The 16,524-nt window shown below is 42.4% G+C and overlaps 2 protein-coding genes across 3 annotated transcripts; both read right to left on the bottom strand.

Annotated features, from left to right (window-relative positions):
- Window positions 1–6,941: 6,941 nt before the first annotated feature.
- Window positions 6,942–11,230, bottom strand: LOC112874097. Of its 2 annotated transcripts, none has more exons than XM_025937268.1 (6): window positions 11,018–11,230; window positions 10,855–10,935; window positions 10,703–10,785; window positions 9,264–9,364; window positions 7,635–8,029; window positions 6,942–7,540 (listed from the first exon to the last, which is right to left on the bottom strand). In XM_025937268.1, the coding sequence occupies exons 1-5, from the start codon at window positions 11,191–11,193 to the stop codon at window positions 7,880–7,882; spliced, it is 591 nt and encodes a 196-aa protein (XP_025793053.1). In that variant the 5' UTR covers window positions 11,194–11,230; the 3' UTR covers window positions 6,942–7,540; window positions 7,635–7,879. The 2 variants fall into 2 exon arrangements, with proteins under 2 accessions (XP_025793053.1, XP_025793054.1); XM_025937269.1 differs by having other exon boundaries at window positions 7,635–8,115; window positions 11,018–11,174.
- Window positions 11,231–11,321: 91 nt separating this feature from the next.
- LOC112874096 lies at window positions 11,322–16,226 on the bottom strand. Its single transcript, XM_025937267.1, has 7 exons — window positions 15,907–16,226; window positions 14,460–14,609; window positions 14,132–14,344; window positions 13,378–13,499; window positions 12,990–13,153; window positions 11,899–12,053; window positions 11,322–11,564 (listed from the first exon to the last, which is right to left on the bottom strand). Exons 1-7 carry the CDS (start codon window positions 16,096–16,098, stop codon window positions 11,466–11,468), a joined length of 1,095 nt encoding a protein of 364 aa, XP_025793052.1. The 5' UTR covers window positions 16,099–16,226; the 3' UTR covers window positions 11,322–11,465.
- Between the last annotated feature and the right edge of the window lie 298 nt (window positions 16,227–16,524).

Raw genomic sequence — 16,524 nt, 5'->3', positions numbered from 1 at the left:
TCAGTCCTGGATCCAACGGCTGGGGGGTGGGGAACTTTAGTTCTTGTTGGAGCCACCAACCAAAACTGAGAGACTTTAGTCACCATGACTCCAACCAGGACTAAAGGGGGTTTCACGGGTTATTTAAAAAGAAAGCATCCCAAATAGAGTCACATATGCTGTATAGTGAGGGTGGTAACTTCCAAATAGAGTCATATATGCTGTATAGTGAGGGTGGTAAGGAAGTTATACGTGAAGCAAGAGGTCTCAGGTTCGAATCCTGGGTGCTGGATCCAAGGATTGATTGGAGCCTGGGCGAAACCGATGCAAGAAATCTTCCTCTTTTCGTGTCCATTGCAATTACGGGCAGCAAATTTGAACAACCATGCTCTTGCGATTGTTGTGCTCGAGCCATGGCCGGTGCCTAGGGTCGCCGAGCCTTGGGTCCGCCCCTGATATTAGCACTACTTATGATATACAATAGGCAACTGCTTCATCCGTCCTAAATTACTAGTCGTTTTAGTTTTTCTAGATAAATAGATTTTGCTATGCATCTAGACATAATATATATCTAGATGCATAAAAAATTAATAATTTAGAACGGAGGGAGTAATTCTTAAATTGTTGTGCTACACGCCTTTCACTATTTTCTAATGTTTGATAGCTTGGGGGGCCACTTAGAGCTGTTTGGGATGGCTCCCCGCTGCTCCAGCTCCACAACTGTAGCATCCTGCAGTGCGGAGCCGGAGGAGCCAGGTTTTTCAGCTCCGCCGACTCCTCCCCCACGCAGTTGGCTGTAGCATCTCAGGGTTTATTTTAACCGCACAGTACTGGTTAATGTAGCGCGGAGCTGAAACCCCTTCGAGAGGAGTCGTCCCAAAGGCGCCCTTAGTTTTGCGATCTACTCCGTATAATCTAATTATTAGCTCCAGCATTGGCAGTATTAGGGTTGCACACCAGATCCAGTAATACTATTTTACTACACGGCGTAGAAATATAACAATCAGGACAGGCATTTTCACCCTTTTAGATTCGCTTTCAAGCTTTGCCGAAAGCTTACCCCACAGATACTTCGCGTCTATCGAGTTGTACAGACAAATTCTTCCTCTGCCCAGTCTCTGCCAAAAGAGCAATGATCTGCATCTGATGCATTTTGCTGATTTTTCATGATATATAAATGTGAGAATTAACTATTTAATTAGCTGTGATTCACGCCATTTGCTCACAGTTTACTCCACGTTTTTAGAAAGAACTAGGGCAATTACGTTAGAGCTGTCTAATAGATGGTATCATGCAATGACATGTCATCTTATGATGACTTAACAGGAGACGATGTATACAATGATTATTTTTTTTATTATCTCATAGTAGTACTATATCCATTAAGTTATGAAATGAAAAAAATAATATTGTGAGCGGTATGACAACAACAACTTGTACAATGGTGAGAAAACGATCTTATAGTCCTTAACTTATGCCTATGAGGTGGTTGTTCCAGCTTATTCTCTCTCTTTCCCTCACTCCTCCATATCATAAAAAATTCTCATGGAGCTGCATGAGATGACCTATGAGACCGCTAACATGTATGAATGTGCTTGCCCTTAGAGATTTGAAGAAAAAAATATTACATATTTTAGCCGCCATTTGTCGGACTAAAAGTTGATAGACTGCAACAGATAGACCTTTTTAGTTCAGGATTGATGATAATAAAAAGGAGAAAGTCTACTTTACACTCTTTAACTGTCAAAAAAGTCTAAATTTTAGCTTTCAGCTACAAAACCGGATAACGAGTACCATCCAATGGTGAAGCCGTATAAATTTCGCCCTTTGTGTGGTTTTCCTATGTTTTTTAGAAAAGATCAATTTTAATTTAGAAACTATAAATAATTTATTTTAAATTAGAAAAATATGAAACTAGCACCAACATATTTCTAAAAATAAAATCTATCTATTGGTACTCTATTTATCAATTATTTAATCCAATTTATTTCTATTTTTACTATTGTTATTTATAGTTATGCCTATTATTTTGAATAAATAAGATACAAATAGAGAAACTAATGGATAGATTAATTTGTAGAAAATTTTTTGTACCATTTTCATATTTTCTGATTTAAAATAAATTAGTTTTGAATTTTTTAGAATAAATTAGATTTTTTAACCATATTTGAAACCATACGGGTTAAATTGATCCGGTTTTAATAATTAGATAATTATATTATCCGATTTTATAGTTAAGGGTTGAAAATCAGGCTATACAACTAGCCAAGGATGAAAATTGGATAGAAAGTTTCACAGGAATGAAGAAATTTCGGAGCAACGCACCTGTGTGACTTTTACTTCGGCCCACACAAGTCACAACATGATCACCCAATTATTTAGGCCCACTACAAAAACCTATGACTAATGGGGCTACTATCTACAACAATGAAACGGCCAGCCCAGTAGAGCGTTCAGCCCGAACGGTGGAAATGTTGAAGTTTTTCTTAAAAAAGGGATAAAAAAATAAAATTTGAAAAAGGGAGTCGGATGGGATAAATTCGAGAAATGGGTACCTCCCGCCCGTTGATCGGACGGGAGGCGTGGGGCCGGGGACCTCCCGCCCATCCAGCGGGCGGGAGGTTCCCCGAGGGCCTCTTCACAAATAAGAAAGTTTTCTTATTCGCGAAGAGATCCCTGCGGGGGCGTCCCGCCCATCCAACGGGCGGGAGGTGTGCCGAGGGGCATCCCGCCTACATAAACCCCCACCTGCCCCTAAATTTTCATTTTATTCAGCAAAAACCAGAAAAAAAAAGAAAGGGAGGAGAGGAAGAGAGAAGAGGAAACGGCGAAGCTCTGTTCACACGTTGATTTGGAGGTATATTCTCATTCTAGTCGTATAATTACTTGAGAATAACTATAATCTAGGAAATATTTCTTAGGTAGTTATATTTTGAATAGTTTTTAGTATTTTCAATTATTTTTAGTATAATTTATATTCTGAATAGTTTAGATTCTGGAAATTATAATTTGGGAATCGCTGAAATTTAGGGTTGTTGTGTATTAATATGTAGTATAACTAGTTTTTAAATGATTGACAGATATGTCTTCTGAGAAGGGTATTTTCAGTATATATTACGGAGAAGGAAATATGATTTATGGGCTGAATGGGGTAGATTTAAGTGAATTCAACTGTGCGGTCAGAGGAATTAGCAGACCGCATGAGAGGATATTTGAATCCCTATGCAACTGGTTAATGAGGGGACTAAGGATTAATCAGGAGACACACACTGTGAGTGTTCAGTGCATCATAAATCGTACCACTCACGCTTTGATCTGGAAGCTGATGCCACTTGCAAGCAACGAGGACTGATTAACCTATCTGCAAAATGCAAGTCATTGGCAATGGCCGCTGGTACTCCTTGTCAGTGTGCACCAGAACCCTTTGATAAACATTGAAGCTGCTCCGGGGGATGAAAATATTGATAAAGAAGTTGAGGAGGCAAACACTGAGGTAGGTGGCACCGCAGCACCTCAATGCGTGGCTGATGAGGGGGAGAACATACCCTTTATTGTCGAACAGCTGCAAGATGAAGAACGTGAATTGGATGAACAATAAATGCCGATTCATCTGATGATGACGATGATGTGCCTGAAGAATGGGTAAGCAGCGACTTCAGTCATCTTGTCGTAGATAAGGGATCTAGCGTGCCTTCGGATTGCAGGGAGAACGAAATTGTCCAGGGTGCGAGGTACCACTGAATTGAAGAGGTGAAGGAAACTGTTAAGTGTTGGTCTCTCTCTCTTATGCGAGAGTTCAAAACAGTCGAGTGCAAATCTCGTAAGTACGATGTGGTATGTGTGAAGGAGGGCTGTCCGTGGCGGATGCATGCCTATAAGGATAAATGGAAAGATTATTGGAAATGCTCAATTGTCACTCAGCACACTTGTCATTTGCCGGGGTTGCAGAAGACCCATCGCAACCTTACATCGCAATGCATCGCAAATGAGATGTACGAGATGATAGTAGAGAACATGTCATTTGAACCAAAGTCTATTATCAGGCATATTCAGGAAAAGTACAAGTATACCATCTCGTACAGCAAGGCGTGGAGTGCAAAACAGAAGGTGTTGGAGATGAGGTTTGGGACGTTCGAGACTGCATATGATAATATTCCTCGATTGCTGGCCATCCTATGTAAGAGAAATCTTGAAAGCTATTATGACCTGAAAAGTCTAGACAGAGGAGAAGGTCCGCCCTACATATTGCAGCGGGTCTTTTTCAGCTTGGGTCCATGCATTAACGCATTCCAACACTGCCGGCCTCTCCTGTGCATCGATGGGACTTTTCTCACAGGAAACTATAGATTGCAAATGCTGACAGCTATTGGAGTGGACGGAAACAATCAATTGCTTCCTGTTGCTTTTGCTTTTATTGAGAGTGAGAACACAGACAATTGGTACTGGTTCCTGGAACGGGTTAAGCTTGCAGTCGTTCGGGATAGGGAAGATGTCTGCCTGATTCATGATCGTCACGCCGGCATACTGAGGGCAATACTAGATTTGCAGGAGGGGTGTGTGGAGACTGGAGAGCAGCCCAAGTGGCGTGATGTTCGCAGTAGGTGGTGCATGAGACACATCGGTGCAAACTTTTTCAGGCAATTCAAGAACAAGCACCTTATGGATATGTTCAAGAGGTTATGTAAGGAAACAAATCAACAAAAATTTACAAGCAGTGGCAGAAACTTGATGAACTGACCGGGAAGAAAAGAAGCGAGGACGCAGCAAAAACCATAACTGCACAGGATGAAGCAGAGGCTTTGTGTCCTTTGCCAACAGATACTGCACGTACTCGCAAAAGGTCTGGGTCAGCGGTGAAAACCTTTTCTGAATGGATTGAGAATGAACCGAAAGAGAAGTGGGCGTTACTTTACGATATCGATTGTGCAAGGTATGACATAATGACCACCAACTTCGCCGAGGTTTACAATTGTGTGCTGCGAGGTGTTCGTGGGCTACCACTGGTTGCAATTGTGGAATTAATCGTCCACGGGTGTACCGATTACTTTAGGGATCGGTTCACTAAAAATCAGGCATTAATGCAAGATCCTGACAGATATTTTGGGAAAATGATAATAGAATATATGACTAAGAAGGCAGCTAGCGCCCAGCTACACCACGTACGGCAATGTGGTACACAGGAGCTCAAGTTTGAGGTAGCTCTTAAAGACAGAGCATGATGTGGTATGAGACATCAAACTCCTGTAAATGAGTGCATTCTCAAATTTGATGGAACTTGCTGTTGCTCATGCATGAGGCCAAAGTTGCTGCACATACCTTGTTCTCATGTAATAGCTGCTTGTGCGGATATTCGACATCCTGTCGATATATATGTTTCCTGTTACTTTAGAAAGGAGACAATTGCCAGCACCTGGCAGTATGAGATCTATAGGTTCCGTATGGTTGGATCGTTCACTGAGACAGCGAATCCTGTGATATATATTCCAGACCCGAGATCAGCTCGGATTAAGAGAGGGCGCCGTCAGACACGGCGTATTCGTAATGATATGGATGAGTCAGAGCTCCGTTCGAGGATACAGCGCTGCAGTGCATGTAATCAGAGTGGACACACGTATAAACGTTGTCCAAACAATGATGCTAGGCCCAGTTCTGCTGAAGCCGGCCCTATAGGTGATGCTACAGATCGAAGACCTCCGGTTGCATCAAGGAGTGGGAGACATCGCCGATCGAGTGCTACTACGACATCATGCATCGTTTAGATGTAATTTTATTTGAAGGTTGTTTGCTCATGTGTAATATTTGCCGCGTTGAGTTTGTATCAGACCTGGATGTGTATTTGTAATTTTAATAGACCATTATGTGTATTTGTATATTTAAACTTATTTGTTATCATACTATTTTATTTTTAATGGCTTGATGTATCATACTATCGTAATATTTGGATTCTAGATTGCAAAACGTTGTCGCTTAACCATCTTCATATGAGTTTTACATATCGTAATTTTCTTCGTAAAATTAAACTAAATTTTTTTATGTATACAAAAGAGTATGGCAAATAAATCTTGTATTTCAAAAAAGTCTGAATTTTAAATAATTTGTAAAATATAAATTTCAACAAAAATAATAAAAAATTAAGTAGGTGGGAACCTCCCGCCCACTGGCCGGGCGGGATGCCTCAGGGATCTCTTCGCGAATAACAAACTTTTGTTATTCGCAAAGAGGCCCTAGGGAGGGCCTGCAAATATTTTTGGAGCCTCCCACCCGCTGGATGGGCGGGAGGTCCCCGGCCCCACGCCTCCCGCCCGATCAACGGGCTGGAGGTACCCATTTCTCGAATTTATCCCATCCGACTTCCCTTTTTCGAATTTTTTATCCCTTTTTTTAAAAAAAGTCGGAAATGTTGGGCACAACCATAGAACGTCATGGCATGAAACTTGATTAGGCTCGCCCACCAAGTTGTACGACCAAAACATAAGCAAATTAACCAGATCACGGGATAGATACGGATGAACCAAATCATGTTGTGTGGCTAAATTTTCGTGGAAAGAAATTCTCGTGGTTTTCCGGTCATATATATTAACTCACGGTTCCACTGCATTTCAGTTTCACATCGTTGCAAATGAAGCCTTTGACTTTCCTGTACGTGATTTGGATCTTGGATGGTAGGGCATTGCCGCATCATTGCAACCCTACGCATAATTCATGTCCTAATCCCTTCCACAAAGAGTGTACATAGATGCTGAGTGTAAAAATGAGCGAGTTCGAATCGATTAAGCCTGGGAACAACTGTCAAAGGAAAAGGACACCAGCCAGAGCGTCGACGATAGAAAAACAAAGGGCGCGGCAGTGAAGAAAACGCGGCAGAGTTTCATGTGGGCTATTGTTTGCCCTGTAACTGGACAGGTAACACGAAACATGCAGGAAGGTGAAATACTTGCAGTGGAGACCGCACACCGCAGTAGTGATACCAAACAGGCCCGACTCAAATCCTTTTGAGGCAGTGTCTCAGAGATGGTGATTGCAGGATCAGAACATGAACCCACACTAATCATCGAAGCAAACAGGATGGCAGACACGTTAACAACCGAATTACAAAATGCGAGAATTATTGACCAATCTCTGCGTTCTGTTTCCCTCTCACAACTCTTCATTCCTCTCTGCCTCTGTGTTTTCATCCTTCAGACGCAAACAACACAGCCAGGGCACAACACAACTCCAGACACACAACATATCACAAGACACGCTCAAGCATCTATTTGAACAAATCGACGTGAGTCACCACAGGACACCTGGTCAGACAGTTCAAAGAAAACCACCCCCCAAAAGAAGACGAAGAAAAAAGGGACACTTCCTTCCATCGTGTGAAGACATCAGCCAAGAATGAGACTTGCCTACCACTGTAGGAAATCCTTCAGGTGATCACCTCGCCGCTCCTCCTGATCCCGCCGTCGCCACCCCTTCCCCCATCCGCATCACCAGCCTCCTCCTGCAGTGCCCCCCAGCACCGCCGCTGTCGACACCGATCGCCGCCGCCTCGCCACGCCATTGACCGGGATCCCAGCTGTGGACGGACGGTCACAGATCAGAGGATTTAGAGAGGTGCGGGAGGGCGAAAAAGGAGGGGACAGAGTGGATAGTACCAAGTGCTTTTCTACCTCACAAAGGCACGAGTGACGGGCGCATCCACTTCACTTCCCATTGGCAGGAAAGCAGGAGAATGAGGGCGGCCAACGAGGGGTGCACCTCAGCGATGGGATTAAACTAATGGCAATGATTAGGCCATGGAGAGAGAGGGGCCAGACGCTCTTGGAATCTTACACGGACTAAACTAGGCGAGAGATGGGGGGGATCTTGAGAAAATCTCCACTTTTTATATCACCTCCCACTGTCTCTCGCAGAATCAAGTATTCACCAATGGCCGCCTCGTCAACAGAAGCTGGTGGATCAGATCGCCGCGGCGTACCTCTAGATGACAGGCGGCAACATCTATCCTCGGCTTGACGACTGTTTGGAAGGCATGAATTCCATATGAAAACAGCACGATTTCCTCCTGAAATTGTCAATTCTGAAATGTCATCTGTAGCTTCTTTTTGCTGGAGAACTGGTAGGAACTGGCGACTCCAAGCGCGTATTGACCTGAAATGTTGCCACTCACAAACGGGATTAGGAAATGGCACGTCTCATCACGCCCTTGTTAGGTGCTAGTTAATTAAAGGGCGTGCAGGTCACCAGAAATGGTAGGTGGTGTACGGGCTATATTATTGCCAAGGTGCTCTTGCATCATTAAAATCTTGTGAAGTAACAGCAGGTCACCTAGTCTCTGTCGGTGAGATCACAGATCCAGTAACAGTATCCTGCAGAGACCGGGTACACCATGTACGTATGTGTCTTAATAGACCCTGCGCCTTCGTACGGCAAAAATTACTGAAGATAAATGGCGAGATTTATCAGGCTCTTAACAAGCAAAACAAAGAGAGAAACATTGTAGCCCAGAGGCTGTGACTAGATAGGTCACTTACTCACTTCAAACTTACGGGGAAAAAGCAGCAGTAGTATGATTCTACTTAAACAAGGGCTAACGCATTCTTAGCCAACCCGTTAATCTTTCTGGTTAAAATATGGATAGTGGGGCAAAACCTACAGGTTAAAGCAGGAGCTGGGAATCTAGGCGCGCAAATATGTGCTGACCAGAAAATCAGCACACGTAAAAAATGAACCGTTAAAGTGCTTCAGATTCATCAAGTGTCTGCCTCACTGCGGGTGGATGGAGAATGCATTGCTGAAGCCAGTGCGGCCAAAGCTGATTCTGCGTTGTTATGCAAGGGACGCAGAATCTTCGCTTTAACCTTTCCATTTCGCCACCATGTCTTTAGAATCTTAAGACTCTGGTAGCATTGAGGTGGATTGGTGTTTGCCTATTAGGCTAACTGTTTGTCTTTAGAATAAAGTTGCATACCAACTTCAAAGTGGAAAATGACATCAAATTCTTGTGTCCAGACCATCGGATCTAAACGGCCCCGGTCGACCAACTATACGATTTTTTGTTACCAATTGTCTTTTTGGACCATACATATACATACCTATCTTCTAACATTTGGAGGATCGTATCATCTGCCTTAAATCTAATTCAGCATTAAGCCTGTAATTCCCAATGTTTCTTTAGAGCTCTGAAAGCAGTTTTTTCAAGTTCTGCACCAGCAAAACTTTAAATATGCTAAATCATGCGGCCTTTTTCACGGTTACTAGGAATAGAATAGTGACTCAAATAGAACTGATTCACTTACATGGGCTAAGCTGACACCTTTTCGGAAGTTCGCATTCACTACGGCACCAGCAAGCGCCAAGAAGCTTCGTAAGAACATTGCATTTCCTACTTTCCTCCTCTCTGAAAGGGACAACACAGCATTGTTATAAGTGAATGTGACAAACCTCAGCTTGCAACCAGGTTGTGCGCACCAATGTCAGCAGATTGGTTTGCTTCACACGTGTACATGCATGACCAGAAAGCTTGCCAGTCAGATGTCACGTTTGGCTCAGATAAATCCATGAACTTATATGAGCTCAGCGCTGGATTTGGGCCACGGATCGGATGCTACAGTTAGGTTTCAGCCACTGGAAGTGCAGGTGTCTGAGTAGATATGTATATGGGCAAACTGAAGATAGACTCTGACAGGTTGCTAGTTGCTACTAAGGATAACACAAGAATTCCTTTAGAGTGCGCAAGGGTAACTGGGATTACCACCTGGTAGATGGGGATGGTTGTAAAACTGCTTTTGTGGCTTGGCTGAAAAAAGTGCATACGTGAGAGAGGATTTGTTTAGTGTGTTGAACTTGCAAACTAGGACCAATCTTTCACCAGAAGGTGAAGCGTTAACATTCTCCGTTGTTATCAATTGGGCAAGTTATTAGTCTGAAATATTTGCAAACAACGGTTCCAACCACTTGCAATTGCTGAAGTCTGTGATGCAAAATATATTTTAACAACTGGGCAAAGATTCTGCAATATGAAAATACGATAATATTCCTAATGCAGCGTACTGTACGGAAGCACTGCTAAAAGGAGGCCCCTCAAGATGATGGTTCACCATTCTGAAGGGGAAACAAGGCTGATTGATTACTATATATGTGGAAGGCCAAGTGAAGAGCTCATGGTAGCTAACACTTCCTAGCCAAGGATGTACCTTTTAGCATATTTGTATAAGTATAGGCTCAGATTTCTTTCAGTTTCTTTTCGCCACATGCTAAGTGCTGGAATAGTGGTTCATGTCTGCACGCGAGCACAGCTTTGTCAAATTCAAGTGAGAAAATGCTACGAATTGCACCTAAAGCGCTCCTTCAGTATCAATGAATTGATGCAAACTTCTGAGGCTGCTCTTTCTTTGACCCTTTGGTTGTACGAAGCGTCAAGAACCCTGCTAACTTTATGGTTGTCCTTTTTGGTGATTTTATTTATTTATTTTCTTAATCTAATCCAACTTGATTGGGACGAAAAAGCTTTGTTGTGCTGTATTAATTTACTTCTCTGCTTTTTGTTTGGCGGCATTTTCATTGCATCAGAAGGGTTATCACAGATAGGAAATTCTCAGTGTTTATTGATCATAAACTATACGTAAATTTTTACAACTGGGCACTGCAACTTATCATGAAGTATATAGATACAGAAAGTGTTCTGCGTATTTCATTAGAACCCAGAAAGTAGGTACCAGATATTGAACATTCATACCTAATGTGACAATTGAAGAACTGGCACCAAGAGTCACAAAGTGAATGAATGACAGGAAACCATGCTTCGGTCGAAGACAAACTCTGCGAAGAAAGATCTGTCAATTCAGTAGAAAGACAAAGCATATAAAATTTGGAACTGAACATTCATACCTGATGTAAATACTGTTTTTTCTGAACTTCACCAGGTATTCTTTCTGACAATTTGCACCAATCGTCAACCCCAGTTGCACCCTGAAAAGGACCAGTTATACTGTAGTACTATGCTACTTACCTACAAAAACCTTATTGAAATATATGTGTTCAGTTCCATCACCCCAGCAGGCAGCACCTCCTTTGACTTGTCTGTTGCCATAGTCCTAAGGACGCCCAAAACAAAATAGCCATAAGTGGTAGGATGTCCTTAGAGTCTCCTTGGAAAATGGAACTGGTCATCCTGGAATGTTTTTTTGAGGGGAGAGAAGTAGGGGAAGCCCCTACTGTGGGTTCCATGTTTATTCTAGTACATCAAACGTGGCATGCAGTCCCAGCCCCCAGAAAAGAGTTTATAGTGGATGAGCCATTGTAGGACAAAAGCAAGCGACAAGCCGACAACAGTAACTTCAGATTTAACAGGGATATAGATTAGAAAACAGTTAATTTTTATTGATTCTCATGTTTTTTTTAACCTGGTGGATACAATCATTTACACAATGCACGCCTCCAACACACTCCCAAGAGGCACACTGGATCATTAGCAGAACAGTTCATCAAGAGTTCACTGTTTACGCAGATCTCCGGGTCAGCTGATCCTTCGACGTGCTCTCGAATATCTTGTCTGCGTTGCCCACCTCAAAACCGTCGCGCCTGTGCTGTTCTTTCACCTACAAAAATTACAGAAGGAGCATTCTGTTTAGCAGATTAAGGCATTTGATACAGGTAAAGAGTAAAGCATAAGAATTCTTCTGGGAATCGATATCGTAATACCGGACACCCAAAATTTTATAAAGAGAACAGTGGATAGAAATGATTATTGCCGGTACTTAGGAGAATTATTTAAGCCAGAGAATTAAATATTCATATAATAGTTGTTACCGATAATTTAATATTTCAGAAGAGAACACCATTTATATAATAACCCTGGAGGTTGAAGTGAAACATCCCCCCATGTTTCAGTCATGTACAAAAGGTGTGAATCAGCGAGAAAATTGTGCAAACCTCTTCATCTTGCAAATCTTTGAACTGCGGTAGCAGCAGGCGTTCAGCAAATTCAATATAGGATCGAGGAATAGATTCAGTGATTCCATCAGCAAATGTAAACAATGAGGAATCAGCTACTGTTGAACTTTGCTGAAGGAGACCATCAGGACTCACTAGGATCATATACAAAAAAAAAGGAGTAAGCATGCAAATTAGCTTCTCTACGAAATGTGGAACAATAACAAGAAACATGTACACTTCATGCAACAAACTTCCATGATATGCTATATACTAAGACTTAACCAACCATATCCAGCCAAAACAGGAGGGGAGCAGGTTAAGCTTCATGGCAAAAAGCCCAAAATTGCCCACTGAAATTTTTCAAGCTTTGTTTTTCTTTTGCATAATCGAACAAACTTGGGGTTACATTAGAAGCTAATAGAAGCATTTACATCGGACAAGTTGGTGGGAGAAACACCAATCAGCATGTTAGCATCTTACTTTTGTTTCTAAACTGCTACGCACAATAAACATAGTAAATAGCTCTATATGAATGCCAAATGATTGCAAAAAAGGTGGCAGTGTTGAGTATATATATCAGGCTAATCTATTCTACTGGCTAATACATTATACATCAAGACTAATGGAGACAATGATCTTCCCACGAATCAGGTCAATGTAACATATAAGTTAGCTGCATATACTTGAAATACGTTGATGGCACTTGTGCAAAGATCAATAAATAGTCTTGATGTGTTCATAAATACAACGAATGGACTAACATGGTATGGGTCAGATATGCACTTAACAAAAAGGATTTTATTTCAAGACGACAAGAGAGCTAATAACTTTCTCCAAATACATGTATACTTATTTCCCTAAAAGAACATGTGTCTTCAACATGGTCAAACTGCACTACTTATTAAACTTCAAGTGCCACAAAATGCAGTTATCTGCAGTGCTCCCAAGCAAAATATACATTCATTGTTCAGTATAATCATATAGGGAATACAAAAATAAAGGTAAATATTAGCCACTAACTACAACATATAAATATTAGCCACTAACTACAACATATAATCTGGATGGAACAGATATCGAGAACAGACCTTTCAGAATCCCTCCTTCTGAATTTAACTTGAAACCATTGTCCTCCACAAATTTGTTGAACTTATTAATACTTCTGATATCTGACTCTAGGCGATGTGTGGCAATTGTGGCATGATTCAGCGCATAGCCATTAACAAGAGTCCATGCAGCATATTCACTTTCCCTGGTGTCCAAAAACAAGAGTGAAGAAAGCACTGGTGTCAACGGAATAAAAACAGAGCTGCAAAAGCTGGAACCAAAATGTTATGTGGGGAAAACACCAGTAAAGAAATGAACAAAAGGGTAACTTCAGATCTTCCAGCATTTGCATTGAATAATTAATATGTTCAAACAATTATGTGTTAACATCATGTGTCTTAACTCTTCAAACAGTCGTTAAACTTGTACCTAGACAAAACCTGGAAATCTGAATAAATGGGCTTCTCCCATGTCAGCTCCCCAGATATACTTGCAAGAGCAGCATGTTTGTTTCCTTTGCCAGAAGTTTTAATGTACTTATATATAATTTCCTGTACAGAAAAGTAAGCTGATCAATTTGTTTGGTAAACAAAAGATATCGACATGATTAATGGACTAAAGGGTAAAAATAAAGCGAGATTTATTATCAGAAAATAACATCCTATCCCCTGCCTGACAGCATAACTGATTTTCAAACCAGTGACATGATTACAATCTGATCTCGTAGTAGAGTATAAAAACTATGGAATGCCTCTGTTTCGAAAATCTATCACCTAATACAGTTAGGCACAAAGCACCACCCTTCCTTCTGCCTACTGCAATAGCTGCCTGGGCAGAGCAGCCTCCTAGCCTGCCTAGGCACTGATCGCGGCACTGCCATCTGCCTGAAACACAGAAAAACCAAAAAATCCATGCAACACAGAAAGCAATTTGGATCCTTTAGAAACATACTTAATTCCTAGAGTTGTTTTAAATGAAGGAAATTGTAATCGATATGGGAGTTACGGTCATGTAGATCACTATTATTTGACTTCTTTGACCACCACTAGTTTTCTCCTTAGACATGCAATGTCCTTGCAATGCATTTCAAAATCCTTGATCAATGAAATGTGCAGTTCTTCATTGTGATACTTTTTACAAAATAAATGGGTGAAATAGGTGAAGCAGAAAGTCAGGAATTTACCTGGCTTTGGGCAGTCAACTCATCCACAAGAAGTTCCGAAATGAATATCCTTGGCAAAGGTCCATATACACCAGTTCCAGTGTAGCCATCATTGGTCGGAGGTGAAAACCAAATTGCTCTAAGCTTTTTGGCTGGAAATCTTAGTTCTTCACGAGGCAGATAACCAAAATCAGTGAAAAAATCAGCAAGTGAATTTATACCATAACCATTAACCTGCAATTTTAACACACATTACTTATATTTACTATAATTAATACTGCATGATTCCAAACTATGAACCACAAATCATACAGGGGAACTTTGTAACTGAATTTACGCTTGTACTCACCCCAAATGTCCGGAAAGCAAGGTGGTCATAACAAATGTGGTCACCATCATAAGAATGGACAAGCTCCAAAATGGTTTTGGCTGTTGGATTCCTGTTCAAATAAACCTTTTCCATATTTGATATGACTGTTCGGAAAAAGGAATCAGCACCCTGAAATACAAGAAAATTAAGAGCATCGCTCCCTTTTCACCCAGAAATTCGGAAAAATATATCAATACACAGAACAAAAACAAAAGGTGTACATGAAGGTTAGACCTGATCTTTTATCGGGTCAGGTAAAACAAAAGTCCGGTGTTTTTTTCTTCGGCCCGAACCCAACACAATCCGACTACCGGGCTGGATTTTTTGGCCGGAGCCGAACTGACACTCAGTTGGGTTTTGGGTCAAAAAAATCGGCCCGTGCTCGGCCAGATTTTTGTGGCAGGTCGCAAATTTTGGCCCGAGCACCGACCACGTATTGGTCTTATCAGGTCGGGTTTTTTCGGACAGATCGGCTCAGGTTCGTAGGGTGGGATGGCCCATGATCAGGTATAATCGAGGTGAACAAAAATCTGACCAAGAATATTTATCATTCAGATAACTATAGCCACACAAGTATCTTATATGCCATGTATAAGAGCATCTCCAAGAGACTCTTTATATCTTTAGGAATAGAGATTTTGGTTAAAAATTACCCTCCAACAGCCTCTTCAATTGGATATCTAAATATAGACCTCCTCTATTTCGGATTTCTCGCTAGGCAAAGATGGAGAGCGAGAATTGCTCTCTAGACTACCCACAAGATATAAAAAAGCTGTTGGAGAGTACAAAGATATAGAAAACAATTTTTACTCAAATGACTCTCTAAATGATGATTTAGAGAGTAGATTTTAGAAAGGCTCTTAGAGATGCTCTAATTTCCGTTTTGAACAGCATTGAAACATTGGAAGGAACAAACCATGCCAATAAGCATATTGGTCATATAAATATTTTAGCTGGCAGTGCCAATAAGCATATTTGTCATATAAATATTTTAGCCGGAAGTGACTAATTAGATTCAGATGTAACAAGCAATGCCCTGCTTTTTCTACAGGAGAACTTATAAGTTGTGTGTTCCATCATTACAGTATTTAGATCTTCAACTTCAGTCCGGACTAATATTTAGTCCTAGGTAATCCAAACAGGGCCGTATATCACTGTCCCTCTGACAATAACAAAGATAACAACATTGCATAGCTGCATCAGCAACAGAGACCAGGCAGAGCCCCCAGCCCTGCTATGGTACCAAACCCCATCCCCGAAAGTACATGACGAACTAAATTACCCATACCACAGAGACATGCATAATATATTTTAAAAACGTGTAAAGAGAAAAGGACTCGAGAGAAACATACGTCCCTCCCGTATCCCTTCCCTTGGCGACGCGAGCAGGTGGAGAGGACGCCCGTTCGCGGCGGCGAGTTCGTACCTTGGGAAGCGGGTCGGCGGGGGCGGGAGCCCGGCTGTCCGCCGCGGCGGCCATGGCAATGCGACGGTATCCGGTGCCGACGCGGAGACCGTGGACGCGGAGGGGATCGGCCGCGGGGGCGCCGCGGCGCAGGCGGAGAAGCGCGGCCCCCGGGGAGCGAGCGGCGGCGAGGATCGCGCTTCCGGCGGACATGGGGTTCGGGGAGCCGACGAGACAAGGCAAGCAGCGGGGGGCGAAGCGGAGTGGAGCGGATCAGCACGACAAGTAAGCGAGCAGAGCAGAGTACATGTGTGCGGTGCGGGTGATGAAGAGCGGAGCGGGGTGGACGAGTCGTGCCCGGGAAGGAAGCCAGCAGAAGGATGCAGATGGAATGGGTTGGGAGGATGCGGACGACGGCGGGCTGACGTGGAAAGGAGTTGGAGTTGCAGGCGGACTTGTCCTACTCCAGCGGAGATCCGTTTAGAAGTGGGCCTGCTCGACTCCTCCGAGGTTGTTTGTTACGGGACGGCGTTTGGAGAGGTTGGGTTAGAAATGGGCTTTCACAGGCGTCGTCAAGCGAGGCCTTGGGCCGTGGAATTGGAAGGTCGGAACTTGGAGATCCAGCAGCGGTAAATAAAA

Source organism: Panicum hallii, chromosome 9 (assembly GCF_002211085.1).
Source record: "Panicum hallii strain FIL2 chromosome 9, PHallii_v3.1, whole genome shotgun sequence".
In the NCBI taxonomy this organism is placed as follows: domain Eukaryota; kingdom Viridiplantae; phylum Streptophyta; class Magnoliopsida; order Poales; family Poaceae; genus Panicum; species Panicum hallii.
This window is presented reverse-complemented; position numbering and strand designations above follow the sequence as displayed.

Excerpts from the sequence above, each read along its gene's own strand:
- LOC112874097 (XM_025937268.1), bottom strand. The coding sequence starts at position 11,193 with ATGGAACCCACAGTAGGGGCTTCCCCTACTTCTCTCCCCTCAAAAAAA. Across the intron at positions 10,786-10,854 it reads AAAAACAGTATTTACATCAG|AGTTTGTCTTCGACCGAAGC; the intron begins GTATGAATGTTC and ends CTTTCTTCGCAG. Across the intron at positions 9,365-10,702 it reads TTCTTCAATTGTCACATTAG|AGAGGAGGAAAGTAGGAAAT; the intron begins GTATGAATGTTC and ends TGTCCCTTTCAG.
- LOC112874096 (XM_025937267.1), bottom strand. The coding sequence starts at position 16,098 with ATGTCCGCCGGAAGCGCGATCCTCGCCGCCGCTCGCTCCCCGGGGGCC. Across the intron at positions 13,500-14,131 it reads AGTTGACTGCCCAAAGCCAG|GAAATTATATATAAGTACAT; the intron begins GTAAATTCCTGA and ends TTTTCTGTACAG. Across the intron at positions 13,154-13,377 it reads GATTTCCAGGTTTTGTCTAG|GGAAAGTGAATATGCTGCAT; the intron begins GTACAAGTTTAA and ends TTTGGACACCAG.